The following is a 12,205-nucleotide window of genomic DNA, read 5'->3' as shown; positions in this document are numbered from 1 at the left end:
ACTTAATTGAGAATGAGATTACATTGAATTAAAAAATCAAACCACTGAAATCAAAATAGAGTCAATACGTTATTTTTTATTCAAATGTCTTGTGTTTAAACAAAAAATCAATAGAGATGGAAAATTGCGGTTTTAGAACTTTATAGGACAAAAATACCTAAAAGTGGGGTATATGTCCTGCTAGGAGAAACGAGAGTCGATTTCAACAACAGCAGCAGTGAAACCAGATCCTTTGAATGGGTATACACTCGTCGAGCATAATAAAATATTGCTAGCTGTCCTATCTGATGAGAGGAGGCGGAAGAGATTGGCTATGAATACACGTTAATAGAACCTTGTCAAGTAGAACAATTCTAAAAAACAGGTTAAAAGCCACTTCGGTAATTTTGAATGAAAATATATAAAGTGGAAAATAAATAAAGCGGAAAAAATGTGAAGAAGTGAAAATCTTAGGTATCACTCAACCGAAATGAAATATATAGATCTTAGTACCCTTCCAACAGCCACGCCCTAACTACAGAGCGACTATGGAAAACGCAAAGATACCATTCAATTGAACAAAGGCTAATAACTAGATCGGCCGCCATCTTGAATTCTATTCAGTGCTTTAACTAAGAGATTATGGGATACCGAGACAACAAATATTGGAAATGTAAAGGCAACACAGCTGTCAGGGTGTCGTTTTTATATGACTTTAAGTTATCCAATGTGAAACACATCTAAAACCAATTGAATTTGCTGGTAGAGTTGGAGCAATATGTAAGACACCAGAGCACGAAATCATTTGAAAAAGTCAGTAATTTCGCCACTTTATACTTTACAAATATTTCAAAGTTTGCTCCCTGGGCATCCCATAATTTAAGATGGCTGCCGTATCAGCATAAAGGTCTATTCTCAAGACTTTACCAGCTGTCCTTAAGACAAGACGCCTCAAGGTCAGTCGAATGATAGATAGATAAGTAGTTAATCTGACATTTTTAGCGCGTTCTAGAACTATGTATTCTTTAGTCTAAAACTGTAATAAATCCTATTGTTCCTGTGCGAGATGATAGTATTTTAATGTTCAAAACAGAGTTATCTTATCAGCTGTCAGAGCGAGGGGAAGGAAGAATGGATTGAGGCCTACATTATCGCACATTAGGGGTGAGGTCAAAACAATGGTCCAAAATAGGAACCCGATTTTATGAATAAAGGTGGTGGGTACCGGTACATACCCCCCCCCCCCCCCCCCCCCCAGAGACCTGTTCAAATGCTCGATACTGGGGGTCTGTAGTGGCAATTTCTATCCACAAATATGTTTTTTTAGCATACATGCAGACAGATAGTCCATTTATTTCTGTAATTTGGCTTTTAGTTTTGGAGATATTTGGGGACCAAATCTAAGATTTCACTTCCAGAGGTGGTGGGTACCGGGTAACACCACCCCTCCCCCCTAAATCGGGTACCGTGAGATGTCAATTATTTTAAATCTCTTAAAAGCGCATTAACTAATCTTACTTACGCATTCTGTTAACAAGATTTAGACTGCTTTCATTGACTAATTAACTCCTCAATGCACAGGATGGTTTAAATTACTGAAAACACATAAAGTGGAGTACAGATGTCCTACAAAAATAGCGACTCAACTAACGCTCCTAACATTTCCCCCCAATGACTATTACATGAGGCTTGCGTCCAGTAGTAGAAAAACAATGGCAAAAGTACTAATCGTTTGAAAAAAGCGATAGTCTTATAAATGTTTCATTGTTTCCAGCAATTATTTTTACATTGCTTACTTTTATCATCTTTCCAAATGCATTTTCAGCGAGTAACAAGCATTACAGTAACTAAACCACACAATGTTCTTTTACGGTAGGAACTCTACACTATTTTGTAATATTCATCAGTCTGCGAAGCTTTTTGGTTTTTTTTTCGACGATAAAAGAGAAGCAGATGCTCTTGTAGTGAAGTAATTAGTTCAATATGGATGAACACTTGCCAGTGATAGCAGGACGTCACACCCAGCATGACAACCATAACATCTTGACCCGGTAACACCAGGAATGCTTCATCATTCATGACATGCTTCACAAGCACTGAATTCACCATACAACTCTTAGTTTACTAAATAAGGCTAGTTCTAATAATTCCACAACGCATGCCTTAAATCTGCAGACAAAAGATGGTTCTTTCTTCATTACAAGTCGCGGGAGTTTTCACCAGTTTTACTGAGTCATTTTCAAAATGCATAAATAAAGTACCAATTTCCTATTCACTAAATTCTCATTTTCCTTACTGCTATCTTTATACCCTTCATGTTCTCATTCTTTCCCTATTTTTATAGGAACCGATCACGTGACTTCATGACTGCTGCACAAGAAAATCAGAACTTGGAAAAGGATCCATGGTGCATTGTGGTCTCATCGTGAACTTTGACCCATGTCCTCTTGATGCGAGTTTACCAAAACCTGTTATACAGGATTTTATGCACTTCAAGACTGCAGAAGCCCTATCTATTTACAATCAACATCTATACAAATAGCATCTTAAAAATAGGGTCAATTATTCTAAAAGTTTTAAGTGCGATGTGACGATTATTAATCAAGAAGTTCATTCTTATAGAGTGATGTAATAAAATCAATGATTTTCCTTTCTGTGAAATTAAATTATTTCAGTTTCTCCTATCATTGCATGTCATTGATAGTCAAAGGACATCAAACGTTATCCATTAGCCATACCAAATCCATAGGTGAATATCTCGTTTCATATCAACTGTCATTCTCTTGAGTACTGGATGAACTGGCCTTTTTCTTTTGCAGCAAATTTTTGATAAAAAATTCTCCTGTAACAAATCAAATATAGAGGGGTGAGTTGTAGAAAGCCAGAAGAGAGCTAACCTTGGATGTAATCTTTCATGTTGTATTGTTAATAAATACTGGACTGGATCTAATCAGGTTTTGACAATGTCAGTGGTCCAAGCAGGGGTAGGGTGGGAAAGACAAGTGACCCAAACAACTGTCGTCCTATTAGGTAAAATAAAAAATAAAATAAAATAAAATCCTTTGCCGTGGGTGAACAAATTAAGTACTAATATTGGTTTCCAGTTTGGCCCACTTTTACTTACACAAACTGCCAATACATTCAACATTCCATTAAACATGATTAACTTACACATTGATTCCTATGAGGGGGAGGGGGCAACCCAGAGAATCCTGAGAAAAACCCTCATGTTACGGGAGAGAATACATCAAACAAGCTCAACTCACATTTGGGGTTCAGGTACACACACAGATATGGATAATACTCAGATAAACAATTGTAACCCAGGGGAATGACAGAAGGCCTTTCTTTTTTCATTGCTAATATATAATATTCATGTTTCTAGCAATAAACCTTAAAGATCCCTTGCACGCGACATCAAAACAGCTCAATTTGGAGGACAAAATGAAAGAATTTCAATCTCAAGAGAATTGGAAACCTATTGTTATGTCCTCAAAACTGAGCTGCACATGAGAAGAGACATGAATATGGATATAACTTAAACAAAGAATCTCATTTTCTAGAAAATGACACTTGGCCTGTGATGGGAAAACAATGCACCACAACGAATAAGGTCTATCACTTACCTGCTTTATATGATGATCGGACAAGAGGTCCACTTGCTGTGTAAGCAAAACCCATTTCATTTCCCACTGTCTCCCAGTGCTTGAACTTCTCTGGTGTGACGTACTCCGTAACCTGTACAAATAGAAAATAAGTTTCAGAGGATGTGGAAAAATGGAAAAACAAGGAGAAGCATAACAAAAGATTATTAAACTAAATCATGATTTAGTAGCAAAGTATCAATGGAAAACATGAATAAAAGAGAAAGAAACAAAGAAAGAACGAAAAAAAGGAAGAAAGAAAGGAATGAAGAAGGAAAGAAAGATAAAGAGAAGGAAAAAGAAATGACTATTTATAGATCTCTATTCCCTGACATATACCTTAAGGTGGTTCCTGGTTGGACGCATGTATTGTCCAAGTGTCACACAATCTACACCAGCATCACGTATATCTAGAAAAAATGGACATGAGAATTTATCACAAACCATAAGAGTATGCAAGCTTTGGTATTAATGGTTTCTGTATGCAATTTCAAAGATTAAAGAGCATAATGAATCAACAAATAGGATCTCAACAGGCCCGTCCCTCCCCTCTCCACCTTTGTAGAGTACAAAATAATGCTTAGCTCTATTCTTGTTTTTCAAGAAATGGCATAACAAAGATTGACTGTAGAAAAACGAACGTCCCCTTTCAAGGTCTTAGCAAAGGGCCTGCTTAAACTTTACAATGATGGGTTATCACCTTTGAATGTCTGATGTATTTCATCATCTGTTTCTCCCATTCCAAGCATTATTGACGTCTTTGTTACCGTATCAGGATTCACTCTCTTAACATGACGTAGAACATCTAGAGACTGCTCATAGTTGGCTCTAGGATCTCTTGCTAATCTAGTAGGATAATGAAATGAAGATATGCTATCAGTACCAGTAGTGCTTGCTTATCGGCACGGCATTCAAGGAAAGCAACTGATATGCTATCAGTATCAGTAGTGCTTGCTTATCGGCACGGCACCCACAGAAAGCAGCTGTTAATATAATTATTGTATATAGTTTAGATATATTTTTTATATATTTTTTATTTATTTATAGTTTTATCCCATTAATGTTGTAAATATACAGTGTATAGCTTATGAATTGCCCATGGTAGAATAAAGAGTATCTATATATCTATCAAAATAATTGATGAATTTGAAGTCAGAAACTCAAAGATAGAGAAATAAAAAATGATTGTTCTCATTCTTAACCCAATAAAATAAAGCAATTATATCGTGGCACTCCATAATATATCCATGATGTTAATTCATATGAATTGGATCTTCCCAGAAGGTAGAAGGGTCTGAGGAGGGTACATTATGTAATTCAGAAAATATCCATACCCCTGTCTAGAGAAAAGGAATGGAATTTCAAACAGGTGGGGAAGGGAATCTATTCTCAACAAACTCTCTTTTTCATGAGAGTAGTGAATATTTTCTGCAGATTATGTACTGTTTAATAAACGAAGCAGGAGTGTTTTATCGGGTATAAAACACGAGGCGTAGCCTGAGTGGTTTTAGACCCGATAAAACACGATCTGCGAGTTTATTAAACGGCTTAAAAAACTCCTGATGTATGTTCTCATACTGTACCGAATTCTTTACGAAATGAACCAAGTTTGATAGAGAAAATCCAAGTTAAAGTTTATGCAAATGAAGACGAATCTATATCAGATATAAAACCTCCTTCATGGTCATGATTTCTATTGTGTTTCCTTCATGAATTATTAATTTTTTAAGATTATTTATGAATTGTCATGACTTCTCCTCCACTTCTAACAAAGTTTTTCTTCAACAAGTCAATTTGGGTCAACATTACCAAGATAAAAATCAACTTACAGTTGCAATCTTTCTACTGTCTCGACATTGTGTGCAAAGACGTCTAGCCCAGAGTGTACAATTGTTTCTATGCATTCTTGGTTGCCACGGAAATCAGGTGTCAAACACTCTACCAAGATAGCGGGACTCCTACAAAGAATGCAAAGAAATCTGTAAAAATGCTAGTTTTGTAGGCAAATAGTTAGAGACTAGCAGTTACTAGTTTGGGCTGCATTGATGTGCTAAACAAAATAAGAAGGAAACTTGAACAGCATTTAAGTTTGTAAAAATGCGGATGTTTTGGACTGGGTCCTTTGTCAGAGTAAACAGATTTTGTAGGGAAAGGACTTAATACTTAGTATTTAATTGAACTTAATACTGGGTTTGTATATTATATGAATATGAACCAGGGATTTTTATACTTGATTCGTTCAATTATTTTATTTTACTTATTCTACAATAACTTTTTAACTGGCCATAAGTTCTTGATTAATTATATTGTTTTTTTTAGAATAACCTACCCCCCCCCCCCCCGCTATATAAAAATTAGGTTATCATATCATCATCATTATTAGTATAGGAAATCGCACGATCTCGAGTACAATTTGTACGAGAAGATCGTGTGATTTTTTGTTTATAGTTCACTCAACAAAATTTCAGTAAAAGATGTGCATCGACGCCGTTCATCTTCGTCTATTTGGCGGCCGATTTTCAGTCCATCGTGCAACTGAAATGCATAAAAAAGATTACTTCTTACAGCTTTAAAATTTTATTCATATGTTTTTTAAGTACAAAATGATAGAAAATAATTGTTTTGACATTGTTTTGGCTGTGTTGCCATAGCGACTTAATTTGGTACTCCTACGGAGTACAATTAACGCTATAATTGTACTCCTCTCGACCAATCAGAGTCGAGTAATTTTGTTGAGTGTACTATAATTACTGTTATTATTATGATTATTTTAGATCAAATAAGTTAATGACATAGATATTAGAGGATTATTCATTGGACCCAGATTCAATCCATAATTTACAGACAGGACATCAAATCCCAAACTTGACCAGAGAATGTAATTTTCCTTTTTCGACATTTGTTAATCTCATGCAATTGAATGAGCCTTTCTCAACCATTAGCTCACAAGGTTTGTCAGTCAGTCTTGCAGGCACCTATTCTAATATCTAACACAAGGAGAACTTATCAATTATATTTGGGACTGAGCACCTTTTCTTGATCTGCTTTACGGTCTCTGCAATGTGGGAAGCCCCTCCATCAGGAACATCTGAAAGATAATTTACCAAAAGGCTTTTAATGGCCCGTTATTTCAAGCAGGCCTATTGCAAGCATTTATATAAGGAGGCAATTCAAGTATAAACCATTCAAAGGTTGATTTAAAAACTAGATTAAGTTGATATTGCAGTGCATTGTGGGATTGTTTTGGGGGATTTATTATTAAGATGGCATCTATTTTTCCTTCTAAAACACTCCCACAATATACTAACAACACAACTTGTCCCAGTTTTTTCCTCAATTATTGAAAGTCTAATATTAGTGTAGTATTGTACAAATGTCTCTGTATTGTGATATAAACATGATTGGAGCTGTAGAGTTTGAGAGAAGTGATCAAGCTTAAGAACACGTGGCGTAGCCAAGTGTTTTTCTTGCTTTTCAAGTGCTCTATAGCTCCCAGATTGTGTTGATACAGTAATATGGGAAGCACGGGTGGCATAGCGGTGTGAGCGCTTGCCTCTCATCAATGTGACCCGAGTTTGAGTCCTGCCGGGTTCGGAGTTGTATGCTATGAATAGAGTTGTTTGTTGGTTCTCTCCTGTGCTTCGAGGGTTTTCCGGGTTCTCCAGTTTTCCTCCCTCCGCAAAAATCAACTCCTAAATTCCAATTTGATCACAGAATGAGGGCCACAGGTTTGTTAGTCACTGGCAATTAAGTGCTACCCTCACGAAAAAAGGACGTTTTTTTTTATGTATATCACAGTAGAGAGACATAAGCAGCCATTTTATATTGCTTTTATAAAATATTTGTGAATGATTTTGTGCTGAGCGTGTCTCTGTCCTCTGATATAAGCACAGTAGCCAGCCACTCAGCGTGTGCATTATATCTCAAACATTTTATAATGAAAGGTAGATAATACTGACCATCTCTGTCTACTGACGTAATAACAATATAGTCTAGTCCCCATTGGCTGATGGCTTCTGCAGTATTGATTGGTTCCAGAGGGTCAAGTGGTGGGGGCTTTTTGTTAGTCTTAACAGAACAGAAACGACAACCTCTTGTACACTGATCTCCCATCACCTAAATAATGCAAGCCAAAAGTACAATGATGTAATTACTCATCTAGGAAAATACTCTAAGTTAATTATTGTATCAGTATCATGTTTTGAAACAACAGGCATATGGAAGATCATGAACTGCCAGAGAGTCCTGGGGACCAAGTGATAGTTCAAGCCAGAGAAATTTGCTCAGTTATTGGAACATTCTCAGTTTCCTGACCCTCAATAAAAAAACCTTGCAGAACTATGGATTACACAGTTATCTACAGTATATGGGCCTGGTTGTACAAAGCCTGGATAGTGCTATCCAACGGATAAATCTTATCCGGTGGATAAATTCATTGGATAACAGCATTGACTTATCCACTGGATAAGGATTTATCTGCCGGATAGCACTATCCAGGCTCCGTACAACCAGGCCCAGTTATCCTTTTCTAAGCCATGTAGTAGGTAGACTGTAGCATCTCTCTTCCATCAATAGTTCCCTTCACAGTTCCTTGCGCCATCTGGAAAGGTAACCGTGCCTTTGCATCGAAGCGAGACAAACGGTGAGCTTGCAATGATAGAGACATGTAAATAAATGTTCAAAGGTGTTAAAAAAGGTCTCTATCATTTCAAGCTCACCGTTCCTCTCGCTTCGATGCAAAGGCACGGTTACCTTTCAAGATGGCGCAGGGAACTGTGAAGGGGACTATTAGTACACAGGTCTGCAAGGCTGCAAATAATTTTTTTGAGAAGCAGGTCATTACTTCAGACCAAAGGCATGTTTGACCTGCCAAATTACCAAAACCCAAGTGTGACAGGACAAAGACTTTTTTTGATATCTGACATTTCAGTGATAATTAAGCTCAGTCAGCTATTAATTACATGTATGAGCCTGATGACTCAAGCGGCAGCCATGTTTATTCTCATGGGAATAAAAACCTTTGTTTAATCTGCATAAAATCACACTCAAGCACTTGAATGCCAGGATACGCAAGTGAAAATCTATTGTTCAAGTCAACATGGCTACCACGTGAGCAAGGACAGGCCCATTATGTTGAAATGTGTTTGGTCATGTGTCTCGCCAAGGCAAATCATTCACTACTCAAGTAATCATTTTTACCAGTTTTTTGTGTGAAACCTGGCACTTATTTACAGCCTGTATCTGTATTTACAATAATTGGTATGATATTATCGACATTAAAGTGTGTTTACCTACCATGATTGTAGCTGTAGCTGTTCCTTCTTTACCACCACCCCAGCACTCACCAATGTTGGGACACTTTGCTTCTTCACACACCTACACAGGAGTACAAATGCACACTCTCTAGTGAACAGTACAATTTATTCACCTACACCAAATTGAAATATGATGACCAATTTGAATAACTATTGTTCTGCACTAACTAGTGACTTACTAGTCTCCCATACATGTGAAAATGCTTTTATGTTTCCAAGTGAACACGGGGCTAGTCAGTCGCTAGTCAGTCGCTAGTCTATGCAGAACAATAGTTATTCAAATTGGTTACCATATTTTGATTCAGTGTATATACTGAGGTACTTTCTGGCTTTTTAATAAGATTATCACCACCATGACCATCTTGATGTTCATCATCACCACTAATATCGTCATCATCATTACCATTTTGTTATCATCATGCAAAATCATGAGTTTCCAGTATTGTATATCATTGTCATTATGTACATCTATCAACACCATCCTCATCATCATGCACCATTACCATCACTAACAGCATCATCATCATCAATATAAAGTTCAAGTAATCACATAATGTACATACATTATATCCATATACATTAATTATCATCATCATCAAGGCATCATTATCTTATGTATCATTACCTAACACCAACACCATCCTCATTCTCATTATTACATTAAGGAAATAAAAAAATTAGTTTAGATGTAATGATGAAATCTTATTTACAACCTAGCTTATATTCAATAAAATTTCGACCTTAATTATCTTGAAGGATTTTGAACTAAACCAGGAAGTATTGAGCCAAGCAGTGTACAGGCTATATATCATAATTAGCCCAGTAAATAACAGCTCATCAAGCCTCTTTGATGTAGCTCAGTGGTAGATGCATCTGACCAGCATCCAGAAGGTCATGGGTTCAATTCCTTTCAGAGACTCTAATTTTTTAAGGTTTTTCCTTTCAGCTAGTGACTAATAATAAGTTATTCTATATAGTGTAGGATGTATTTAATATGATCTTACTGTGCTTAGGTTCAGCTCTCTTAAAGTTTTCTTCAACTTTGAATAGTTTTTACCAATAGGAATTTCAGTCTTCAACCAAGAGGGAAGTCTTAACCTGAAATTATACCATTGATAAATATAATGTTACTCTTGAAATATAAGATGCTTGATGGTGTTGACCAGGCACCATTTTACCTCCATTATCAAAATTTGTGCTAATTTTCTCTCATTAATAGACTGTTTTCTCAAGGTTGAGTGCACATCCAAATTTAAGGAACTTGACACCAGGGGTGCCGGAACCGGGGGGTGTGGGGGGCGGGGGTTTAGCCCCCCCACTTTTTGTGAAATTTTAATACATTTTCACTAAACTCAGCTCCCCCACCTTGCCATACAATGTCACTATTGAGCCCCCCCAATCAAAAAACTGCTCCGCTGTCCCTGGACACAGGCCATGATACCAGAACAGGAGTATTATCATGCATTACTATGAAATTTTTTAAATAAGAATTCATAAAATCAATTATTTTTCTCTTTAAATATAAAACTGTCTACTCAATTTTACTGAATTTGCATTTTTCAGTTTTGTGGCCCGTCAAGTTGGATGTCACACGCAACCTTGAGAAAACTGTCTATTAATTTTTATACATGTAGCCTTATGAGAATACTGTACAGTAGTATGGCAATTAGTGCTGGTTATTGTGAATTAGTGTCTGCCAAATATAACGGGAGTAAGATATCATGAAATAATCAGCAATAAAGAACTTTGGAAAAGAACTGGTGAAAGTCCAAAAAAAAGGCATTGAAATATACCTTTTTTGAGATAGTGAACATGGTGCATCCTGGTCTAGCTTCATTACAAACATCATGCCTTGTATAGTTTTGTTTGTACAGAATCTAGCCCACGATGCATCCTGTTTATCAAACTCAGAAAAGGCCTAGAGAACCCTGAAGGAAGAAGGAGAAAGGTGGGGAGGCCACTACAGTCATGGAGGAAGCTACCCATGGCAGAATTGAAGAATGCAAACATCACAGGGGAAGAGGGAAAGAAAACAGCAGAGAACAGGGTGAGGTGGAGGACAATGATATGGACGGTCTATGTTCCCAAGGGAGCAGAGAGGACTAAGCAAGCGTGTAATGGGAAAACAAAGTGGGCGAGTGATTCTGATAATGGTTGTATGTGACATGATCATGTACTATACAGCTAAATGAATGGATGGATGAACTAATGTATTGATAAATAGTTAGATGGATGGATGGGATAGGATAGATGGATGGTTGGAACAGCAGGATGGATAATGAATGGATAAGTGGATGGATGGATGGGATAGGATAGATGGATGGTTGGAACAGCAGGATGGATAATGAATGGATAAGTGGATGGATGGATGGGATAGGATAGATGGATGGTTGGAATAGCAGGAAGGATAATGACTGGATGGGTGAATGGATGGATGGATGAATAGATAGAGGACTGGATGGATAGATATATGAATAAATGGGTTGATGTTTAGAGTTAAAATAATCTTTCAATTAAATTATTACCACTACCATTCTTCTGTGGTATTAATTAATTATGCTCCCTACACTAACCTCTGTCCTTTCTTTCTCCTGTAAGGGTTCTCAGGCGGATCACCAGAGAGAAAATCTCCCAGTCCTGGTCCTTCTGCTATTTTATTTTTCACATCTTCAGGCAGAGAACTGAATGATTGAATTCTTAGGCGATGAAATAACGATAAACCAGCCTTAAAATCAAAAATCAAAATCAAAACTCAAAACTACATGCATTGATACATATTTTTTACACTAACATAATGAAAAAACATCAAATTATGCAATTGAGTTTAAGCTCGTAACTCCAAAACAATTAAACAAATGAAAATATCGCTTAAGAACTACATTATACGTCGCACTTCGCAAAGAAAACCCTGGAAACTTTTTACATATAAGTGAGGGACTATTTCTGGATTAGTATTTGAACCTGTGTCCTCGATAAAGAGGAAAAATCCCTTGATGAATGAAGCACAAATCTTGTTGCATAAGACGCCATCTTGGCCGCCATGTTATAGCACATAAAACACAGGAATCCCGCAATTAATCATCCGGGAATGTGGGGTTATTTTTGGAGACTGCGGGATTTTTTTCAATATTTTCCCCACTAATTTTGTTAAATAGGGCGCAAAAGAAAGATAGATGAAAAGAATCGCTGAATTTTGGGAAAAATTCTGATAGAAGCTTTTTGTTTATCTATTCCCTAAATCTACTGTTACATTTAGTTGGTCTCCCT

At 36.7% G+C, this 12,205-nt stretch overlaps 1 protein-coding gene across 1 annotated transcript; it reads right to left on the bottom strand.

Moving 5' to 3' along the window:
* Nucleotides 1-56: 56 nt before the first annotated feature.
* On the bottom strand, nt 57-12,012 carry LOC116301236 (lipoyl synthase, mitochondrial). The gene is made up of 11 exons (XM_031710261.2): nt 11,900-12,012; nt 11,512-11,663; nt 9,943-10,036; nt 8,919-8,999; nt 7,583-7,739; nt 6,654-6,711; nt 5,453-5,581; nt 4,324-4,469; nt 3,963-4,033; nt 3,606-3,717; nt 57-2,821 (listed from the first exon to the last, which is right to left on the bottom strand). The coding sequence occupies exons 1-11, from the start codon at nt 11,990-11,992 to the stop codon at nt 2,748-2,750; spliced, it is 1,167 nt and encodes a 388-aa protein (XP_031566121.1). The 5' UTR covers nt 11,993-12,012; the 3' UTR covers nt 57-2,747.
* Nucleotides 12,013-12,205: the final 193 nt, after the last annotated feature.

Source organism: Actinia tenebrosa, unplaced genomic scaffold (genome assembly GCF_029948245.1).
Source record: "Actinia tenebrosa isolate PJP-AT-01 unplaced genomic scaffold, QUT_ActTen_1.0 PGA_scaffold7__59_contigs__length_16204524, whole genome shotgun sequence".
Classification (NCBI taxonomy): Eukaryota; Metazoa; Cnidaria; class Anthozoa; order Actiniaria; family Actiniidae; genus Actinia; species Actinia tenebrosa.
This window is presented reverse-complemented; position numbering and strand designations above follow the sequence as displayed.

What these genes read in the sequence shown, in the direction of transcription:
- LOC116301236 (XM_031710261.2), bottom strand. Translation starts at nt 11,992, where the DNA reads ATGTGCTATAACATGGCGGCCAAGATGGCGTCTTATGCAACAAGATTT. An exon ending in CAGCTACAGCTACAATCATG is followed by an intron (nt 7,740 to 8,918) that starts GTAGGTAAACAC and finishes TGCATTATTTAG; the next exon opens with GTGATGGGAGATCAGTGTAC. An exon ending in CCGATCATCATATAAAGCAG is followed by an intron (nt 2,822 to 3,605) that starts GTAAGTGATAGA and finishes GATTTGTTACAG; the next exon opens with GAGAATTTTTTATCAAAAAT.